At 35.9% G+C, this 23172-nt stretch overlaps 1 protein-coding gene across 1 annotated transcript in view; it reads right to left on the minus strand.

Moving 5' to 3' along the window:
* Positions 1-23172, minus strand: part of Cfap47 (cilia and flagella associated protein 47) — a 307853-nt gene that overhangs the window by 112764 nt on the left and 171917 nt on the right. Inside the window, 3 exon segments of the mRNA XM_057760135.1 lie at positions 3551-3724; positions 4257-4400; positions 15536-15732. Of these exon segments, the coding sequence (XP_057616118.1) occupies positions 3551-3724; positions 4257-4400; positions 15536-15732 (515 nt within the window).

Raw genomic sequence — 23172 nt, forward strand, 5'->3', positions numbered from 1 at the left:
TGCTGAATATGCTTTTTGCTGCTTCACAGATGTCTGAGTTTTGGCAATGTTTGATTTTTGTCTTCTGCTGTTACTTTAAATCTATACCTAAGGTTTGTTTCATTTACTTTATTTTTAATGACAAATTATGTATAAATAATTTTAAATTAAATTTAATTATGATTAAATTTATAAATTATTAAAATTACAAATAAAATTCTGCCTTATTCAGACAGAACTCTCATGTATGCTGTAGGTGAAAAATTCAACCATCTCACCTTTCTTTGGTTGGCTAAAACCTCTATACATAAATGTGACTTACTTGATTCAAAAGGACAGACAACATCCTTCAGTATTGCATAAGTGCATTTCATATTCCAGGTCTTCATAATATGAAGTTTACAATCAAATTTTTGTTGGTTATTATTTATATTATATGTTTCAGCAAAGGCTAAGTTAAATAATTGAGTGCTTTTGACATATAGTCTGAGAATAGGATCTTTCTATCAAAACAGATCTCTTAGATAAGCTAAATAAGAAAACCTTGCTAGTGGATATTGCCAGGGTAACTTAAGAAAGGTCAAATATAGATACATACCAAAACTGCATATCCTCTTGTTTGAAAGACTTCCGTTATTTGTATGTGTTATAGGTGCTACTGCAGGTGCAAAGTTGCAGAGGTATGCAGAATGAGATAGGTACAGGTCAGGTTCCCAAATTTCATCAATCTTTACTCCAAAAAGCATTTAGAGTTTTCCTCAAATATGTACTCCTTCATTTACAGATTTTTGAATATTGTGATATATTTATCCCACTAAAGATTTTAGGAATCAATAGATTTACAGAATTACTTAAATAAAAGACAAAAGCACTTGAATACAAGTGGAATTGTCTTTGACTGTAGGATTTTTTTGTTTTGCTTTTTGAAACAGGGTTTCTCTGTAGCTTGTAGGCCAGGTTGGCCTTGAACTCACAGAGATCCGCCTGCCTCCCCCCTGAGTGCTGAATTTTTAAGAATATGTATATGCTGAAGAAAATGAAGCAACAAGCATGGAGAGGGGTAGGGAACAGGAAAGAAAGTGTGGTAGGAAAGAAGGAGAAAGGAACAAAGGGGAAACGGGGCAAAGAAAGGAAAGGGAAGGTGAAGGATTGGTAGAGGGTGGAAGGAACAGTTAAGAGAAAGGGAGGGGGGCTGAAGAGATGGCTCAGAGGTTAAGAGCACTGGCTGCTCTTCCAGAGGTCCTGAGTTCAATTCCCAGCAACCACATGGCGGCTCACAACCATCTGTACTGAGATCTGGTGCCCTCCTCTGGCATGTGGGCATACATCGAGGCAGAATGTTGTATACATAATAAATAAATAAATAAATCTTAAAAAAAAGAGGGAGGGAAAGGGAGAGAGAGAGAAAGAGGAAAGAAGAGCAAACATATTGATCACATTGAATTAAATTCCATTTTACAGACTGAAAAACAATGAATGAGAATGGAGAACATATGTATTGAGAGGACTCAATGCAAGCACATGGTGAAACCTAAGTAGTAGTATTATTTCTCTCAATGTCTGAAATAATTTTCAGCTTCAGGCAGTTGTCTATCAGCTGGAGTTTTGTTCTTGTCCATTTGTTTTCCTACTTTGTGGTATAACATAAATAGCACTGTACAAATATGATATGATGACTGATGTAGATATGCATATTGTTATGATGGCTGTAAGTTAGATCGTGACTTCAATTTAGGTGTTGCCATCAACAAAAGAAAATGGGTAAGTAAGCTGAGTCCAGGTGTCTTGTTCTACATGAATATGTAGAAGTGCTAAAATGAAAAACAGACCTACAAAAAGATACACCATTTCAATTTCTGGATATGTATTGACTCAGTCTGATTTGTGTATTAAAATGTTAAGAACGCATCATCCATTATGCTTACATGTGAGAATAATTTACATTTAATTGCATAAGCATAGACCCATATGAAAATTTAGTTGCATTACATTTTTAACCTGCATTCCTTCTGTAAGGTAAAATTTAAAGTAACAACCTAGACACTATTTTTGTCATGGGAACAAAATAAAGTAAACAAATGATGTAGGATAATTGGAGTTTTTTTTTAAATGTGTTTTTAAAAAACTCTTGATAGTTTTCCCTACTTGTTAATAAATTCTGAAAGTAGATAAGGGGTACTAAAAAAGTCATCTCCTATCATTCCTACCTACCTACGTACCATCATTCTCTCCACCCCTGTTTTAATGCCACACTTTATGGTTTCATTGGTTGCTAAAAATATAAAATATGCACTATTATGTTCTCAAGACCTCGATGTTATGCTTTATAATCTGAACGAAAACATGAATATAAAACATTGCATCTGAGCTGAAGTGGTACATCTGCCTAGAATCCACAAAGTCCTGGATGTGAGAAAGTAAAAGTTAAGAGAGACAGATAAGACAGGAAAGAATAAATAGAGAGAGAAAGGTAGAGGGATGAGCAAGGAAAAGGGGGAGCAAGGGAAGTGGAAAGAGAGAATATGAATATATCACACTCATACAGTGAAAAATAATGAACATGACAATAACATGTGGTCAATAAAGGCCACATCAGTGGCTACACAATATATCCTGAAGCTAAGAGATGATACTGAAAGGTTTTAGTTAGTACTGGCAAGGAGAAATTTTAACATAAAATATTAACTACAAAGAATATGCTTTGAAATCTAGTAAGAAGTAAACCAAAGTGTATATTTTGGGGATTTAAAACAAACATAGAATAAGCTTAGAGAGTTTCAACATTTCTGCCATGTCCTTTTAAGATGAATGGAGGTAACTAAGGATGATGGATGAAGCTTGTTTTGAGAAACACATCGGATGCACTACAATTCTTAAAAAAGAAGAGTAAGAATTGGATTTTATTTTTATTTTTGGTGCTGAGGACTAAACTCAGGGCCTTCTGCAGACTAAGCAGATTCTCACCCATGCCTCTTTCACTAGCACAGTGACATATCCTGCAATTTCTGCATTTAGGAGATTAAGATAGGTAGATCTTGAGTTTGAGGTCAGTTAGGGCTACAAGGATATATCCTATTTCAAAATATTAAAAAAAAAATTACGCCTTCATTTTCTTGAAACTATCTTGTATTATTATGTATAGTTTATTCAAGGAAAATAAACATGACACAAATAAGGAAACTTGAAAGATTTTTATAATTACACACTAATATTTTAGTATAAAACTTGTTTGGAGTTTATGGTAACAAGTGGTTGTACCCTAAGAACTTGGCTGGCTAGGAAAAGAGAACTGTAATTTGAGGCTATGGCAAGTTACTACCTCAAATAAATAAGGACAAAAGAAAATAGAAAAAACAAAGTAAAAGCAACAATAACAAACTTGATAGATACTAACCCCATTTAGGAATTAAAATTAAATTTATTAGCTGTTGGAATAATAAAAAAGTAGAACTATAATCATCTCCCTATGGGCCATTTCTTTATATCATTAGGCAAAATTATTTTAAATTTTTCACATGATTAATATATTTCATAAAATTCAAAGTGTATTCAAAAGGATATAATTTCTTACCTTAAATGTCAGGAGACTTTTTGTATAATTAGGCACTATTATGGACTTATCTGTCACATTTCCCACTTTGCAGTCTATTACAATATGATCCAAGGCCAGAGGTTTTGTACCAATCCCATCTATTTCAATGCTGTGTGCCATACCATCTACTTCATTTTCTAAAGTAAGTTTACCCTATGATAAACAAAACAATTTTCAACTCTATAACAGTCAGCAGTCATAAATCAATACCAATCGCTCACCCTATATCTTCAGTCTCAACAATTGTTGTTAGTCACTGAAGCTTTCAGTTCATATAAAATTATTTTATTAAACAAAAGACTTAATAATGAACTGCTCTTAATTTTTATCTTTCTGGAAATCATTATCATATATAACAATTATATGTATATTTATCACCTTGACAAAAAAAATATTGCTAAAGGAGAATTTTCAGATGTAGCAACTGACTTACTGAATAGGAACAATGATCTCATATTATTGAGCATGCCTCTAAAATTAACCTAGATTAAAAATATCCATAAGACATCAGCACTGAGATATGATAAATATTGGCCTTTCAAATGTTTTAAGTCAACCAACCTATCAAGTTTACAGAACATACAAATTGTTAGACAACATTTGTATAATTAACTAAATTGACTACTATCTATTAATTTGTTCATTTAGATATTAATAATGTAAGGAAGATTCCATGATTTCATACCGTAATTTCACATTCCAAAATGGGGTTGAACGTCAAAGGATACTGAACAATTTCACCAGGACCAACATGTAAAATTGGAGGTCCATGAAACCACTCTCCTTCTACTTTAGCTTGAAATTTCCAAGGTTTCTTTGTTTCATTTTTCTAAAACAACAAAAAAAAAATAGTTTCACATTTATTACAAGAATGTTTGTAAGACTAATTACATGCTAACTCTTATTTCTTAAGTTATAAAAATACAATTAAATTGGGCATGGCTATTCAAGTACCCTAGTACCGGCATGTGCATCCGGGAGTACCACAGCATCCTGGAATATTGTTAAGTTCAAGGCCAGTCAAAGCCACATAGTGTAAACCAGTTGCAAAAATGCAAGGGCTAGACATCTACGTCAGTAGTAGAGCAGTAGCAAATCATGGGCAAGAATTAGAAAGTACCAGCAAGGAAAAGGGAAATAGAGAGATGAGTTGGGTTTGAAAGAAGTATAGAATCAACAAAATAGAACATAATGAAAATCACAGTATGGAAACACATAATGAAAACTACACATTTCTCTGTAGGGTAGTTTAATTATATTTATTTATTTATTTATTATTTATTTGGTTTTTCGAGACAGGGTTTCTCTGTGGCTTTTGGAGCCTGTCCTGGAACTAGCTCTTGTAGACCAGGCTAGTCTCGAACTCACAGAGCTCCGCCTGCCTCTGCCTCCCAAGTGCTGGGATTAAAGGCATGCGTCACCACCATGGTCCTAAATGGTATTTGATAAAATACTGCAATTATTATGAATTACTCCATGTGTTCTAAAATACAAATTTGGAAATGTAACATAAAAAAACAACTTGTGAAGAACTATTAAAAGTATGAACAAAAGTAAGAAGACTACCTAGCTTTTTTTATACGCAATAACAGTAACAATGCCTCATAGGTCTATCGAAGCATTATTCAGTATCCAGATAAATTAATTTGTTTGCTTTACCAAATGGCCGGTTTAACAATGGTAAAATCACCCTGGATGATACAGTTTAATACTGATCAAGAAAAGTAGAAGGCACCGTAAGCGGTATATTTCTCAGCTAACAGAGGTAATATATGTTATCAGAACAAATTTTTGTGCATCAATCTAACTGGGTCATGTCTTTAGTAATTAAAGGATCAAAACCTAATTTATTACTCATAATACAGAAATTCTCCTAAAATTACACTACCTGTTTCTATGCTGCATTGTCACTTTGTCTCATAGGAAACTGTCTAATGGTTTTTCTTAGTACCTATGAACTCATCTCAGTTAAAAATCAACAAAATTTGGAGTCGTGATCTGAGAGTTTGTATTTCAGCATGGTGACACCAGGAGAAAGAAATAATGCTTCTTAGGCATTTGATGAGAGGTTAACGAAATCATAGTCACATTCTTAAGCAAATAGAAATAATGAACCTGTGTTGCGAGAGTCCTTCCACTCCTCCAGCCAATAACCGCTGAGATGCCAGCCCGTTGGGGCGTGGTCTCTCTCCCTTTAAAAAAGCGGCTACTTCCCTCCTCGCTCACTCTTACTACCTGCTCCACTTCTGGCGACTAGACTCCCTTCCTGATTGCGCAGAGGGCTGTTGTCTGGGACGGTGATCTGTAAGTTTTTTCCCCTTTAAATAAATAACCATTATATTAATCATAATTCCAAACTAGCGTGGGATTGTTTGTGACTTACGCCTTTGTCTTCATCTGGCACCCAACGTTTGGCTTTGGGACCCCTCCTTCCCCTGCTTGGCTGCCTGCTGACAGTTCGGCCAAGGCCTGTGCCTTGCGGCCTGTGCCTTGCGGCCTGTGCCTTGCGGCCTGTGCCTTGCAGCCTGTGCCTTGTGCGTGGAGCAAGCAGGTTAACATAAATCATCACGCAGTGGCTTTTCTTGCTGCAGTTCTTTATATTTTCCCTTTAGACACCTCAGATTGACTTCAAGTTCCCATGCAGCCTATCGTTTGCTTCCCCACGTGGATTTAAACTCCACAGGCCCGTATAGTCTCTGCCCGCGTGGTTTGCTCTTTTCTGAGTCATTTTCAAATCTCCCTTGTAAGCGCAGCTCTTAAGCTGCACAAACCGGAGCACGCAGTTACCGGTTGTCAAAAGCTGCAACCCCTGGGGACGATTCTGTCACGTGGAGGCATACACGGCTTCCGGGTTACTCTTCTCTACCCCTGGATTCTGGGTTTATGGTTCCGTGTACGGAATTGATTTAATTACATTTACTTTGTTGAGCAACTTGCATTTCCCAGTTTTTAACAAATACTAGGCGGACACTGAAACAGGACCCTGTTTTCATCGCGACTTGGCAACAGCGCAATCCGCTGGATAATATGTAATATAGCAGTTTTTGTTTCCAACACGAATTTTACTGTTTTGGTTACCAATACAATGGGTTATATCATGCAAGGTTTACATGACTATGGGGATAACTAAATTTACTGGTTACTAGGTTTGAGTATTCTTTTGCATATTCTATCATTTAGGAAGATTATGGCACTCCTAAGAACCATACAATCTTTACTAGAAACTCATGCAGGTAAGGAGATTCAAGATTCAAAAGCATTGGAATCACAGGTGCAGAATGGGGACTAAAAATTGATACCTCAGTGAAATCACTAGAAACACATGCAGGTCAGGAGATTCAGGATTTAATAGAGACAATAATAAAAAGACTTGAAATGATTGAAGAAATTATTGGAGCTGGTGAACAGAGTAAGAAGGCACAAGGACAGGATACAATGTCACCACCAGCTATTAGAACCGGCTTACCCAGGGTTTTAGCGACATACCCGGTAATTCATTCTGACAAAGTGTCAACTTCTAAAGGCTCAAAGGGAGTCAGAGAAGCTAGATGGATGCCAATGGCAATGAATGATCTAAAAGAAATTAAGCAAGCTATTGTTACTTTTGGCTTGCACTCTGCATATGTTAAGGAAATGATAAGGACTTGGCCTTCTAATGCTAGAGCTACCTCCCACGATTTCTATCAGTTAGTATCTGCAGTTTTAGATAATGGACCTTCCTTGATGTTTGGAATCTATTTCAGAGAAGAATCCAAACATATGGAACAACAAGGAAGAGCAAAATGTGTGGAGGTTTCCCAAGATCAAATTCTTGGTGCAGGAGAATATGCTAATCCACAGGTCCAAGCTCTTTATGATGATGAAGAACTGTGTCTATGTCACCAAGCAGCTTTAAATGCTTGGAATAGGCTACAAGATCCAGCAAAAAGGGTTGAATCATATACCAGAATTAGGCATGGACAGAGAGAACCCTTTATTGACTTTTTGCAAAGATTAATTAAGGCTCTGGACACAGGGGTAACAGACCCAGAAGATAGACGACTACTTCTTGAATCTCTAGCTTTTGAGAATGCAAACATAGAATGCAAAAAGATAATTGGGCCTTTAAAGTTTAGATCAGCACCTATGGATGAATGGATTCAGCATACGATGAATGTTGAGACGTTTAGCTATAATGATGAATCTTGGGTAGGAAAAGCGATTTCCAAAGCAATGAGGAGACATCAAACTGCCAGGTCTTTTAATTGTGGTAAATTAGGACATCTGAAAAGGGATTGCAGGCACAGAATTTCTAGGAATAATATCTCTTCTGGGAATGACAAAAATAGGAGACCTCGGCCTTCAGGTATATGTAGGAGATGCGGTAAAGGCCGACATTGGTCCAACGAATGCAGGTAAACAACAGACAGACAAGGTAATCCGATACCATCGGGGAACTCCTCGAGGGGCCTTTCACAGGCCCCCAAGCCGACAGTGCCCAGTCATTCCCAGTCACAGTGGAGAACGTGCCTCACCAAGAAAATTAAAAGCTCCAATTTCTGCTGTAAAATGTAATACTGGGGGATGCTTATATGTTTTTCTTTGGGTTCACCTTCTTATTTAGCTTCTCTAGAATCACGAATTATAGTCTCAATGTCCTTTATTTATGGCTAGAGACCAAATATGAGTGAGTACATCCCATGTTCCTCTTTTTGGGTCTGGCTTACCTCACTCAGGATAGTGTTTTCTATTTCCGTCCATTTGTATGCAAAATTCAAGAAGTCATTGTTTTTTACTGCTGAGTAGTACTCTAATATGTATATATTCCATACTTTCTTCATCCATTCTTCCATTGAAGGACATCTAGGTTGTTTCCAGGTTCTGGCTATTACAAACAATGCTGCTATGAACATAGTTGAGCATATACTTTTGTTGTATGTTTGGGCATCTCTTGGGTATATTCCCAATAGTGGTATTGCTGGGTCGAGATAACCTTCATCAGGCGATGAAAGAAGACAGAGACAGAGACCAACATTGGAGCACTGGACTGAAGTCTCACGATCCAAAGGAGGAGCAGAAGGAGAGTGAGCACAAGCAAGGAACTCAGGACTGCGAGGGGTGCACCCACACACGAGGCAATGGGGATGTTCTATCGGGAACTCACCAAGGCCAGCTGGCCGGGGTCTGAAAAAGCATGGGACAAAACCTGTCTCGCTGAACATAATGGACAATGAGGACTACTGAGAACTGAAGAACAATGGCAATGGGTTCTTGATCCTATTGCACGTAACGGCTTTGTGGGAGCCCAGGTAGTTTGGATGCTCACCTTAATAGACCTGGATGGAGGTGGGTGGTCCTTGGACCTCCCACAGGGCAGAGAAACCTGCTTGCTCTTTGGGCTGAGGAGGAAGGAAGACTTGATTGGGGGAGGGGGAGGGAATGAATCTTTAATAATTAAATAAATTAATTAATAAAAAAAAGAGCATGAAAAAAAAGTAATACTGGTCTAAATGATGAATTACGCATGGAGGATGAGTCAAAAACCCAACAGGACAGAGTAAACGTATATTTTGGCAGACTTCTATTAACGATCAAAGACCAAAGCTAAGAGTCTGTATGAATGGCACTTTTATTGAAGGCTTATTAGACACAGGTGCGGATGTAAGTATCATTACTCCAGAATCTTGGCATCCGAATTGGCCTCTTCAAGAGGTAGATGTTCAGTTCCTGGGAATTGGAACCGTATCTCGTGTAAAACAAAGCACAAGATGGGTTGAATGCATAGGGCCTGAAGGGCAAATAGGAAGACTAAAGCCATATATTGCCAATATTGCAATAAATTTACAGGGCTGTGACTTGCTACAGCAAAGGAATAACCAGGTTAACATTCCTGATTAGTTCCAGGAACTCATAATTCTGGAAAGGATATGATGAGGTATTATGGAAAAAGGTCACCAGCCATTCAGGCTGTACAAGAACATACAGCAAATACCAAACCTTTAGAGGTACCAACAGCCCTACCTTTAAAATGGCTAACTGAGAAGCCAATATGGATCAAACAGTGGACTCTAGCTAAAGATAAATTACAGGCATTGGAACAGCTGGTGCAAGAGCAACTAGATGCTCACCATATTGAAGAATCAACCAGGCCTTGGAATTCTCCTGGGTTTGTTGTAAAAAAGAAATCTGGTAAATGAAGAATGGTGACAGATTTAAGAGCTGTCAACAAGGTAATTCTACCTATGGGCCCATTTACAATCTGGAATTCCTTTGCCTTCTCTATTACCAAAAGGATGGCCTCTTATAGTTATTGATTTGAAAGTTTGTTTTTTCACTATACCGTGACAAGAAAAGAATAGAGAAAAATTTGCCTTCACAGTGCCTACTTATAATAATTCTCAGCCTAATAGGAGATATCAATGGACTATCTTCCCACAGGTTATGCTCAATAGTCCTACATTGTGCCAATATTTTGTAAGTAAGACATTGGAAACAATTCGTAAACAATTCCCCAAGTTCATAATTTATCATTACATGGATGACATCTTGTTATCTGATTCAAATAAAGATACTTTAGAAAGGATGTTTTGAAGTAAGGAAAGTCTTGCCTATGTGGGGATTACAAATTGCCACTGAAAAGATTCAAAGAGGAAATTCTATTAATTACCTAGGTTACAGAATAGAGTTAGAGAAAGTTAAAATGCAAAAGGCACAAATTAGGAGAGATCAGTTAAAAACTCTTAATGACTTCCAAAGATTGTTAAGAGACATTTCCAGTCCACAACCAGCTGTTGGGATAACACCTGATCTAATAGTTCATTTAAAAAAAAACCTTAGATGGTGATAAAGATTTGAATAGTCCAAGAAAACTGACAGCTGAAGCAGAAAAGGAACTGACGATGATTGAGGAAAAATTACAGGAAGCACATGTGGATAGGGTGAACCCAAATCTTAGCTGCATCCTAGTCATATTGCCTTCCAGAATTTCTCCTACAGGGATTCTAATGCAGAGGGAAGATATTATTTTAGTGTGGATATTTATACCTAATAAACCAAGTAAAAAATTAAAACTAGCAGGTATAGACCCAGAAGAAATTATACTGCTTTTTACTACTGAAGAAATAAAAATGTTATGGGAAGACAATAAACCATGGCAAAGAGCTTGTGCTAATTTTTTGGGAGAAATTAATAGCAACTATCCCAAAAGTGGTAGATTTAACCTCATAAAGAGAACTTCTTGGATTCTTCCTAGAATTGTACATGATGGTCCAATAACTGGAGCCCGTACGTTCTATACTGATGCAAATAAATCAGGGAAAGCAGGTTATAAGTCAGATGAATTGAGTAAGGTGGAACAAAGCCCTTGTAATTCTGTCCAGAAGGCAGAATTATATGCCATTCTTATGGTGCTTAGGGATTTTAAAGAACCTCTTAATATAGTTACAGATTCACAATATGCAGAAAGAGTTATCTTGCATATTGAAACTGCTGAATTTATACCAGATGACACAGAGTTGACTTCATTGTTTATCCAGGTACAAGACATAATCAGGAACAGGCTTTGTCCGATGTACATAACACACATCCGGTCCTGTACAGGTCTGCCTGGTCCTCTAGCACAAGGCAACGCTGAGATTGATCAATTATTGATTGGAAGCATGTTGCAGGCTTCAGAATTTCATAAAAAGCATCATGTCAATAGTAAAGGCCTAAAGAAAGAATTTTCCATTACATGGCAACGAGCTAAGGACTTGTTCTTTCTATAATCAAACACCATTGCCTGCAGGGAGTAACCCAAAGGGTACTAAGAGAAATGAAATCTGGCAGATGGATGTGTTCCACTTTATGGAATTTGGTAAATTAAAATATGTACACCACAGCATAGACACGTATTCAGGTTTGCAATGGGCTACTGCCCTGAGCTCAGAAAAGGCTGATTCAGTAATCACACATCTATTGGAAGTTATGGCCATCATGGGAATACCTGCACAAATAAAGAGAGACAATGGTCCAGCATATGTATCTAAGAAAATGAAACACTTTTTTGCTTATTATAATATAAAACACATTACAGGTATACCACATAATCCCACAGGTCAGGCAGTTATAGAAAGATCAAATCGTACTATAAAGGATATGCTGAACAAACAGAAAGGTACCGAAAATACCCCCAGGAATAGATTACATAATGCTTTATTGACCTTGAATTTTCTTAACGCTAATGAGAAAGGAACTACAGCAGCAGAAAGACATTGGATAATGGAAAAGTCTGCTGAACTAAATCAACAGATTTATTTCAAAGATGTGCTGACCTCTCAATGGAAGCCAGGAGATGTGCTATGTTGGGGAAGGGGTTTTGCTCTTATTTCCACAGGAGAAGAAAAATTGTGGTTACCATCAAAATTAATAAAGGTTCGATTTGAAGAGGAGAAACCTCTTGGAAAGGAGAAATGACAACTCATCCACAATGATGATATTCATATAGGTGGTAAGAAAATCATATAGAATGGTGGCAGGGTTCTGTTGTTATCTCCACAGGAAAACACTCATCTTTGAAAAATTCAAGAGACCCTGGATGTTTGGATACTGACAGATGGAAAAATACCTGCCCAATAGGAACTATCAAGAAAACTGAATAGGTTGTGTAAGTAAAATATACTAAACCATATTTCTAAATTTATAGAGCTGGTTTTGAAGTTGGACTCTGGCTCAGTCCCTCTCCAATTCCAAACCTGTTGGTAAGAGAAAAACCCAGAGTTTCTGGAGTTTCTGTCTCATGTCAAGAGCCATGATAGGGGACAGAAAGAAATATGAGTTTATTAATTTAGTAAATATCTGTGCTTTTCTTCATATCTATCATACTTTTCATTCAATATATCTATCATGACTTTCATTGAATATATATATATATATGTCTATATGATTAATGTTTAAGTTTTTCACAATGAACAATGAGTTTTTCCTGAAGTGACATTTGAAGTTTCCAGGAAGAAGATGGGGCCCCACAACAACAACTCCACCTGGTTGATATGACATCATGATCCTGATAGCGCTACTACAAGACCTGTTTTGGGTACCAGCTGCACAAGACAGTTCCAACTTGGTTAGCTGAAATGGTGCACATCTTATACAACATTCTGACCAAAATACTCAGAGACTATTTGCAGTTTTAAAAGACATTGATCTTGAAATTTAACCATCATTTTAATTTCACAGTATCCCCCAGGAAGAACGTCGCCCCCATGACATCTGGAAGTAACTCTAGACGATGACGTCCCCTCTCCCAATAAAGTTTGCCCTTGGGTTTAGGGACATCATTTAGGGGTTGATTATAACTGGTATATGGCTGAGGGTTGGGAAAGGAATTTTATAAGCTCAGGGATCATTTGGAAAAAAAAAGAGGGATAATGGGATGATGGGATAATAGATTGGTACTTGTTGGTACTTGTGAGTTATTGTTTTGAGACAAATATATTGGTATCGCTTCTTATATATTGATACAAAGTGAAATTATATTGACTATTGTATGCATGCATGTTTTTACCTCTGTTTAAAAACATTTTTTATGTATTGACATATATTGTATTGATATATATATATTATATATATTTACCATATTGCAGTGTACATTTCTACCTCTGATTAAGATACTTACATATTGTTTGTGTATTGATATATATTTACCATATGCAATGTATATTTGTACATTGTTTATATTTGGAGGTCACTGTCCTCATTTGTTTCACAGTCGTTTATTGTCTTAGTCTTTAAGTTAGATAGGTATTGAGAATTATATAGATCAGTAGTATTCTAAGTTTGTCATTTATAATTAGACTAATCAGGTTCTTTAGATACATAGAGATTATATTCAGGATAGATAGATAATCTTCAACCTCTTCAAAGAGCTGCAGAAAATGGCCTTTAATCTAACTCAGAGTTTTGTGGTAGTGAGACACAACTGCTCCTGGCAACACCGCTCTATTCCCGAGAGAATGTTGAGCACCAAAGACACTCCACCTGGAGCCTTTCTTCTTGGCTGAACTGGCCTTTGAGCAAAGAAATGCCCATACCTTAACCACTGACAGAAATACAGAGTATCTGTGAATTGAAAAAACAGGACTGTCATATCCTGCCAAGACAGGGTAAGATAGTTTTGAAAAGTTTCTTGCCTTTGAAAATGGTATGTCAGTTATGTTAGGCCTTAGCCAAAGTTGGTTGCTTCAGCGCTGCAAACGTGACCTTGGTGATTGCCCAGGTAGCTAGTTGTCTCTGTGATTTGTTGCATGTTTTGGAAGTTGTTTGATTGCACTTCCTAATTACTCAGGTAACATTATTTCCCTTCTCAGATCTTCGATGGGGTTGAAGACTATATAAATGTAGTTACTTTCCACTCATGACTTGGCCAAGCTATTTATTATACAAGACCTAAGCTAGTTAGAATAGGATATTTGTACATATTGTATATAATTTCATAGTAGGTTTAGAATTCTCTTACTTAAACAAAAGGGGGAGGTGTTGCAGGAGGTCCTTCCGCTCCTCCAGCCAATAGCCGCTGAGATACCAGCCCATTGGGGCGTGGTCTCTCTCCCTTTAAAAAAGCGGCTACTTCCCTCCTTGCTCGCTATTACTCCCTGCTCAGCTTCTGGCAACAAGACTCCCTTCCTGATTGCGCAGAGGGCTGTTGTCTGGGACTGTGATCTGTAAGTTTTTTCCCCTTTAAATAAATAACCATTATATTAATCGTAATTCCAAACTAGCGTGGGATTGTTTGTGACTTACGCCTTCGCCTTCAAACCTGTTTGCAATCGAATTCATACTCATGAAAGAGACCATGAAATAATGAGGAAAAACAATTTCCAGCCTAAAATACAATTATAATCAATTTGCACATCTCAAAATGAGAAGTTAGGAGGTGTTTGAGACAGCAAAAGTAAATGTTGAATTGCAAAATGCAGCACCCTGAAACTTATTTCTCCAATATTTAAAAATGGATATTCCAAGAAAATAGAACCAGAATTATGTCTGAAAACTTGACTATTTTTAGTATAATGGAGTTTGGCATTAGTGAACAGTAGACACACGCTGAGGCTCCTTTGTTGTTCTACTTCTCTCTGGCCTGCAAAGATCTTAACAAGAAGAATAGAGGGTTTCATGATTTCTAAATCATTAGTTAGATACTAATCATTCAGTACCCAGATGAATTAATTTGTTTGCTTTACCAAATGGCCGGTTTAAGAATGGTAAAATCACCTTGGATGGGGATTACTGTAGATTGCTGCCACCTGGGAGACATTATCCTCCTAGTAAAATAAATTTTGCTTTCTCCACAGTCTACTCTAGACCTTCCTAGACAGCCCTCACCTCCCTTCTTTAGAAGCCCACAATCCAGTCATTTCTTTCAGCATTTATATCATTTTTAAATATATTCTTCCTCTTTTGTGCTTACATGTGCCTCCCACATTTCTGCATGGTAATACATTTGGATTTTTCACCCTGCTAATCTTCCATTACTATTTTAAAAAGAGATTAAAAGCATAAATATTTAGAGAGAAAACCTAAACTATAATGTATTAAAAAAATCTCTTGAACAATGTAATAGGTCCTAAAATCTTACATACTTTTACCATGCAGTTTTCAGCTGTAGCTTTCTATAGGAAACATCATACTCTGAAAAGAAATTGTTCCCCCCTCATGCCCTGACCTCTGACACTAAGAGATATGCTTCTTCACTTATCCATCTCTAGTAACAGGGGCTAAATCTACAAATCTACAAATGTTTATTTCCTGGCTATTTTATCTTTTCTATAAATTTATTATACTGCACAGACAAGGTAGAAATAGCCCAATAATGGTTACATCTCTAGTTTTACATTATACATTTAGAAATTTCCTCTTACTGTTCTTCAGCACTTATAAAGGGTCAGAAATTGAGGAGAGAAGCTCCAGCAAAACATGAAAATAGACACAAAAGAAGTTTTTACTTACTATTGGGATGTGCTGTGTAAGGGGTTCAAATGCTGGTGTTTTAAACAACAATTCAGCCTCTGGTTCTTGTTCATTTACTATACCTTCAATTACATACACACGCACATCATATCTTGATATCAACAAAATTTTACAAGGGTATCTTCCAGGCCCAAGAGGAGCAAATCGTAGAGGAATTGAAACAGTTCCTTCTAAAGCTAGCAAAACAATTTAAAAAGAGTAGTCATTCTCAATACATAAAATTAATTTTGGCATACAATATTTACTATTAATCTCTGAAATTGAACTCACTTAGAATAGACTACATATCTCTAATGTTACATATACTTTCTAAATCTTATCACATTATTTTATTTTTGAATGAGAGAAAATATCTTGAATAGTTTTGTGGAAAAGATCTTCCATTCTAAAGAGTTAATAGGGTCACCATGTATTGAAAGAGTATATTGCTTTTATCTTACATTTTGAATGGCAAAACAGGGCAAGAGGAATTGATATTTCAAGGGATTTTCAGTGTTCAACATCAAATTAATATGAAATATTTAATTGGTCAAAACCAGTCAAATGGCTCCATTTAAAACAGAGTGAAAAAATAAAGAGGATATATTTGGTGATCCAGTTTTACTGCCATATTTTTGTGACCTTGGGGTTCTCTAATGCAAATATTTTCAAATTCTCCATCTGATATTAACACCCAATAACTAATCATTAGCATTAAACTGAAAACTAAGGTTATTTTTATGTTTATATGATAATTCAAACTATTAAGTACAAGACCCTAAAGAATAAAGGGTCTTTCCCTCTAAATCTAAAAAACAAATAATTTTGTCAATAGAATTCATGAAAATATTGCTTTCTAAAATTTACTAAAAAAAAGCCACTATTTGTTTCTTTGCCTGAAACATCCAAAATAACTATAACTACCATATGCTGATTCTGGTGTATCTGTGTGCACACACATGTGTTCCCTTGGTAGTAAACCATTTCTTTCTAAAATATAAATACATTTCCAACATTGTGCTGCCGTATAATGTTATTTTATTTTAGACATATCATCCAGTTCTACAATGTACTCCAAGCACTGCAAGCAATAGCCAGACTTCTCTTCTCTGTCTTCCACTTACCCATATATACTTTCAGAGATCATTACTCAAACTATTTGTCTCCAAGCCATACTCTGTGCCTCCCTTGAGATACACATACTTAAATTCAAGAAATAGAGATTACTATCTATGGCACATAATTTTCAGTCTTTCAGTCATCTCTCCTACCTACCTACCTGCCTACCTACCAACACACACATGTGTGCACGTGAACACATACACACACACAACCACACACACATATGAAATAGAGGCTAAATAATATAGGTCTACATAGAGCCTAACTGTGTTGATGTCCCAAGTTGGTGAGGCATTATTTTAACTAACAATCCAAAAGAACTTCATCCTTTCTGCAATATTTTCATGAGACATTTTGTTACTTCTATTTTAATGCTAGTTGACTGAAGAATTGTAGAGTAAATAAGGAGTGAGTACTATGAGGAAGCCAGGGAGAAAGATGATGTGTGTGAGCTGAAGTGTCCACAAGCCTGGACATGAAAACCATTACCATTCATGTTAGGGTTGACAGAGGGGATAAAACTAGTTAGCACCTAAATATCCTATGCTGTTAACTATCTTGTCCAAAACTCTTGAGTCCAAAAATTCTAAAATTACGTCTCGTGTTTCAGGTGGTAGAAAGTTCTACTTGTCAACGTAAATGACACGATGTATTCTATATTAAAGTGCAAAGTCCGTTAGTTTTGTTTACAAATTTTGAATTTTAGTAAAAGGCATGTGCGATTCCATCTTTAATTTTGATTTGACCAAATTGCAGTATGGACCAACCATGACTTAGAGTCTGAATGAAATTTGGAGAATCATATAACACTCTGATTTCTTCTAGTATCCAAAGTTATATGAAAGTTAGTACTATATTATTCAAGATACTTTGTGCAATATCTAAAATAAATCTCATTACAAAAATATCTAACACTTGGGTTCATCTACTTAAAATCTGATGTTTGTATTTAAATCTATAGTCTTCCTATAGATAAATAAAGAAAAAATTCTGAAATTTCAAAAAAATTTCTAAAATTCCAAATTCATTATACAGTTTAAATTGGTAAACTAATTTACTTAATTATCCATATATAAAAGTGCATCAAACATGGGGTAATCAACTAATATATTGTTATTTACTACATTCTTGCTAACTTTTAGCTATATTATTCCCAATGAGTAAATACAAGCTCTTCATTTGAAACTGAGCTACTGAATGTGAAAAACTATACTCATACAGTAAATTATATCTATGTATTTCTGAAAATATTTTTATTGAAAACCAATCTATGAAAATAATATTGACAGAGAACAGCTGACCAATTTACTAACCATACTTCCAAAAACTCATGGAAATTTCTTTACCAAAACTCCAAGTCACGAATGCCAATTGCAATTTTGTCCTTTCTAGTTCTTTTGACATGTTCTTATAGACAGAAGATCATATGTCTTACAAATAATTCAGTAAATAAACTGACAATTTCATTGTGTTATAACATCTCTTCACTGATTTTCCTCATTTCATAAAAAGAATGAAAATTGACTATATAGTCCATGTTAAATAATAGTTCTATTGATAAATATAGAATATTATTAATTCAAGAAAAATATCTATTCTGAAATGTATTTGATGATACCAAACATATTGTAATACTCAATAAGATAACATTATTATCATGAACCTACAGCAACTATTTAGAAACTATTCAAATGTGAGCTGTCAGCTTGCTGCTTAGCCAACATGCTTGCATGCTTTGAGCTATTAGTCACTGTTACTATTTCTATAGTCAATGTTCATGAGATTTATCCATGTTTACCAATTATTTTACCAACTATTGAGCATAGATTCTAAGTTCTTTTTTAAAAATAACTCCAATCTTCCTAGCCTACAATTAAATCTTTCTTTAGTTTCATTTCCAATTACCTGTGTTTTAAGTGGTCTCAATTTCATTGTTAGGTTTAAATGTTTTGAATCTTGTTTGAGGTAGTTTACTAGGATATATAGATTGGCTGTTCATCTGCATCTTTCTATTTTTTTATTCTAAAATTAGGGGAGATGTACTCTTCCTAAGAGATAATTTGCACAGGTTCTTACTCTCATTTCACTTAGGCCCAAATGTATAGTATGCTTAACATATTGATTGGGGCCAATTGTCTGTACTAAACAAGGATGTACCTATTAAGTGTAGGAAGGATATTTTCCTACATGCATTGAACCATTTATTAAAATCCATTGGGAATTTGACATTATATAAATTTTATCTTTTGGTTAATTAATAAATTCTATCCCCATCAGTTATATATACCACGACTTATGTAGATGCTGTCTATCCCTGCCACCACTCTCACTATCATCTTTACTACCACAATTGGATAATCCTAAAAGATTGTATACTTCCTTGATAGGATCATTTTGGGTACATTTTCTCCCACAGTTACAGTTATTTTAAGTCCAGATAGTCTTCTTTCAAGAGAAATGCAAGAGTAGTATTAAGAGATTGCCAGGCATTGCACAAATCTAGTCTGGCCTCATTCAAAACAATTAATATACATTCATTCAACATAAAAATAGTTTTGGATTCCTATGATGAGTGTGAATGTATTCAGTTAGGAAGTGGCACGCAGTCAGTATCCTCATAGGTACACATAAATAAGTTTCTAAGGAAAAAGGAGATCATGCAAGTAGATTATTTCATTTTTACACCTAAATTATGCTTTGATTGGGCGTGAGTCAACAAAAGACAAAAAGTCTGTTTTCCAGTCTGGTCACATTGGCTCAGCAATTATGGGAATTCCTCACAGGAATCACACAAATGGTTTGTTGTTATCTTTCAATTGTTGCTTAGTTTTAATTTTAATTTCTGGGTATCTTCACGGATCATTTCATTGAAAATTAAGAAAAGGCCTATCAAGATGTGGTACATTGTTATTATTTTAACTAGGGAGTTTCTTTTCATATATAATTTCTAAGAATATAAAATTTCCCAAAGAAATAGCTGAAATAAGGTTTCATTTTCTAATTAAACCCAACATGGGTAAGGAATAAAATTGCTGATAGCAAATTAACTTTCTATTTTTCATTTTGATTTCTCATACCATAAAATTTGCCTCATTGTAATATATTAAAAATCAGCTCACTGATTTTAATTACTTTAAGACTTATCTACTAAGTGTACTAAATATTTTAAATGAACTGCTACCAAGCTAATGAACATTATCTTCATGAGAATTTAAAAAGGTTTTTAATATTCTATTTAAACTATAAGAAAATATATGTTTCTTTTGTGGCAACTAAGTAGAAGACTTGCCTCTTAAATACACAGGCGCTCTATTTTAGTACCTCACAAACAGAAACAAAAGGCAAAGTACTTATGAATGTGTGAGTACATGTGTCAGTCCAGGACAGAATAAAAAGTAAGATCACAGACTTGAGGCCAGCCTGACTACACAAGAAGGTCCTTTCTCACAAAAAGAAGAACTAAATAAAACTAAGCAATACAGTATATGCAGCACCATATAAAATTATATCAAATTATATGACTTTTCTTGAATGTATATAGGGAAATTTTCCTTTCACCTGTATGTGTGTATGGGAGGATAGTCAGAGAAAGGACCATTAATTAAAGTTATTATGATTTCCAAAGTAGAAAGTGAGGTTACCATCAAATTGATACAGACAGAAAAGCAATGGATGACGTCCAACGTCGAATGGAAAATAGAAATAGATCAGGCCTATGATACAACAGATACAAAAGACCTAGAACTTCAATTTGAAGGGAATGGTTTGAGCATACTGGACTACCAAAAACAAAGATGGAGCACATGGTCAGTATACTATTATGTATGTGAGAGGAAGAGAATTTTTGACTGGAACAAGCAAGACTTTTAAATAAGAAGTAGAAACTCATTTCCAGTATTGGGGAAAAAACAATAAAACAGAGGAAGATGGATTCATTCTAAAGAAAGAATGGTGCAAAGGAAGGAATGAGGTTCACACATTTTGCATTAGTTTGTTGTGGTAGACTGAATGTAACTGGCCCTGATAAGCAGTGGCACTACTGGGAGGTGTGGCTGTGTTGGAGTAAGTATGGCCTGGTTGGGGAAAGTCTGACACTGTGGAGAAGGGCTTGAGGTCTCATATATTCGAAAACCATGCCCAATTGCTCAGTTAATTTTCTGTTGACTGTACAAGAAGATAAAGAACTCTCAGCTATCTCTGTAGTACCGTGACTGCCTGCATGTCATCATTTTGAATAGAATGAACCTCTGAACTGTACATTATCCACTCAATTTCCCTTATAAGAGTTGCCATGGTCATGGTGTTTCTACACAGCAATAGAAATCCTAAGGCAGATTTTGGTAGTAGAGTGTTTCTAGAGATACAGAAGTATGAGAATGAATCTTTTAAATATCTGGAATAGACTTTTCAAATTCACCAGCAGCACCTTCAGCATTTCTCTCCAGTCACTCCCTCTTCTGGGAGCTCAGAATACTGAAAACATATGGTGTAAACTTACTTCAAACATACAGGGATAAGTGTCATAGTTATCTTGATTCATCAATAGTGAGTAGCAATGGATTCAGTGAAACATTTGGCACCTGGGAGGGAGGGATGATGCTGCAGCTTGATACTTCTTACTATCTCTGGATAAATTGATAAAAGATAAGAATGTGTTCCATGATAAAATTAACCAACTTCAGAATACAGTGAGTGACAACAATGAACTTAGTGATAAAATTGACCAAATTCAGATGAGAATAAAGAGTCTAAAAGTTTCTAAGTATTCTCTGAAAGAGAATCTACTCTCCAGCAGCCACAGAGAAAAATCAAACCAAAGCCCTTATTAGAAAGTTTGGCTGAATTACAGTGAAAATTCAAGTCTCAGCCTTAGAGGGTGTTGGCAGTTAAAGTAAGGGGCTTAATTGGTAAAGAATGGGATTCTATAACCTGGGATGAATATTTCTGGGAGTACACTATTGATGCTGAGAACCATGAACCCTCAGATTCTCAAGGGTTTATCTCACCTGAGGAAGTAGTATCCTTAGTCAACCCCTTGAAATATTTCCCTTTCACTGGAGAAATTAACCTTCAGTGTCTGTTAAACCAGCAGTGACTTTTTCTGAAGGAAATGCCAGATAAGACATTATTGATGTCCTTTAAGAAACAATAGTTGCCTGTAGGCCCATAACCAGACTCAAGGCAAAGCAAGCTCCTAAACGGGAGGAGGAAACTGTAGTCTGTGAGGAAGTGTTATTAAGGAGCTTAATTATTTTGCTAAGTCATTCAAGCAAGAACTCTGGGGAATGTGTGGAAATAGATTTTAAGGTTGTGAAATACTGGTGGATGGAACATAAAACTAGATCAATCTGAGTTTATTGATATGGGCCCTCTGAGTGGAGATTCTAGATTCAATAGAGAAGCTAACACAGTTTTAAAAAAAAAGGTGTCAAAAGTTTGTATGAACGGTTGGCTGAAATGATAATTAAAAGATGGTCTACCAAAATGAGTTGGAGATGCCTGATAAGGCTTAATGCTGACGAAGGGATTTTAAGGCTCAGGGAAACCTCTGAGTTTAAGGTTAGCCTGATCCACAGATCCAGTTTGAGGACAGTCAAGCTTAGGCTGTGAAGGGAACTATAAAAAACAGAAAGCTGGTGAAGAACAAGGGGACCTGGTTCCAGTTTCAGCAAGCAGCAGAAACTTGACAGTTTGGCTGTGTGGTCCTGGGTTTTAGTCAAGGTGAAAAGAAGGGGTTTACAGAATATTCCTCTGTGACTAAGGATAGCTACTGAGGTAAAGCATGTATCAGGGGTCTCTCTGAATGTAGGTCCAGAGAGGTCAGTGTGTGAAGCTATGAGGAAGAAGTCTGGATTGCTTTGAAGATGCCCAAGATGTTAGAGATTACAAGAGTTATGGGATAACTGCCAAGGAAAGCTACTAATGGGTCTGGAACCAGTCCAAGAGAAAGAAGTGTGTTGTAGCTAACAAGCTGAAAGGAGTTGGACATCTGAAGAACATTTTGACATCAGACATGGACATGCTGAGATTTGAGTTTGTCCAGTTGGTTTTTGATCTTGCTTTGATCCAGGATTTCCTCATATGCACCCTTTTCTACATTTCTGAGCAGTAATTTATATATACTGTGCTATTATATATTGGACGCATGTGACCTGTTTTTTCTTTGTTTTATTTTGATTTATATAGGTGATTATAGTTAAGTAATTGCATGAATCTCAGAAGAGACTTTGAACTTTGAACTTTCAAGCGATGTTGAGATTGCAATAGACTATGAGGAGTTTTGAACTTGGACAAAATGCATTTTGCATTATGATATTGTTAACAAGCATATGGGAGCCAGAGAGGGGAATGTGAACTTGAATGTAATGGGCCCCCATAAGATCATAGGAAGTGGCAGTATTAGGGTATAGCTCTGTTGGAGTACATATGACAGTGTTGGAGGAAATGTGACACTGTGGAGGCAGACTTTGAAGACTCAAATATGCTTAAGTCATACCCGGTAGCTCAGTTCACTT

This window comes from Chionomys nivalis, chromosome X (assembly GCF_950005125.1).
Source record: "Chionomys nivalis chromosome X, mChiNiv1.1, whole genome shotgun sequence".
NCBI classification, from domain to species: Eukaryota; Metazoa; Chordata; class Mammalia; order Rodentia; family Cricetidae; genus Chionomys; species Chionomys nivalis.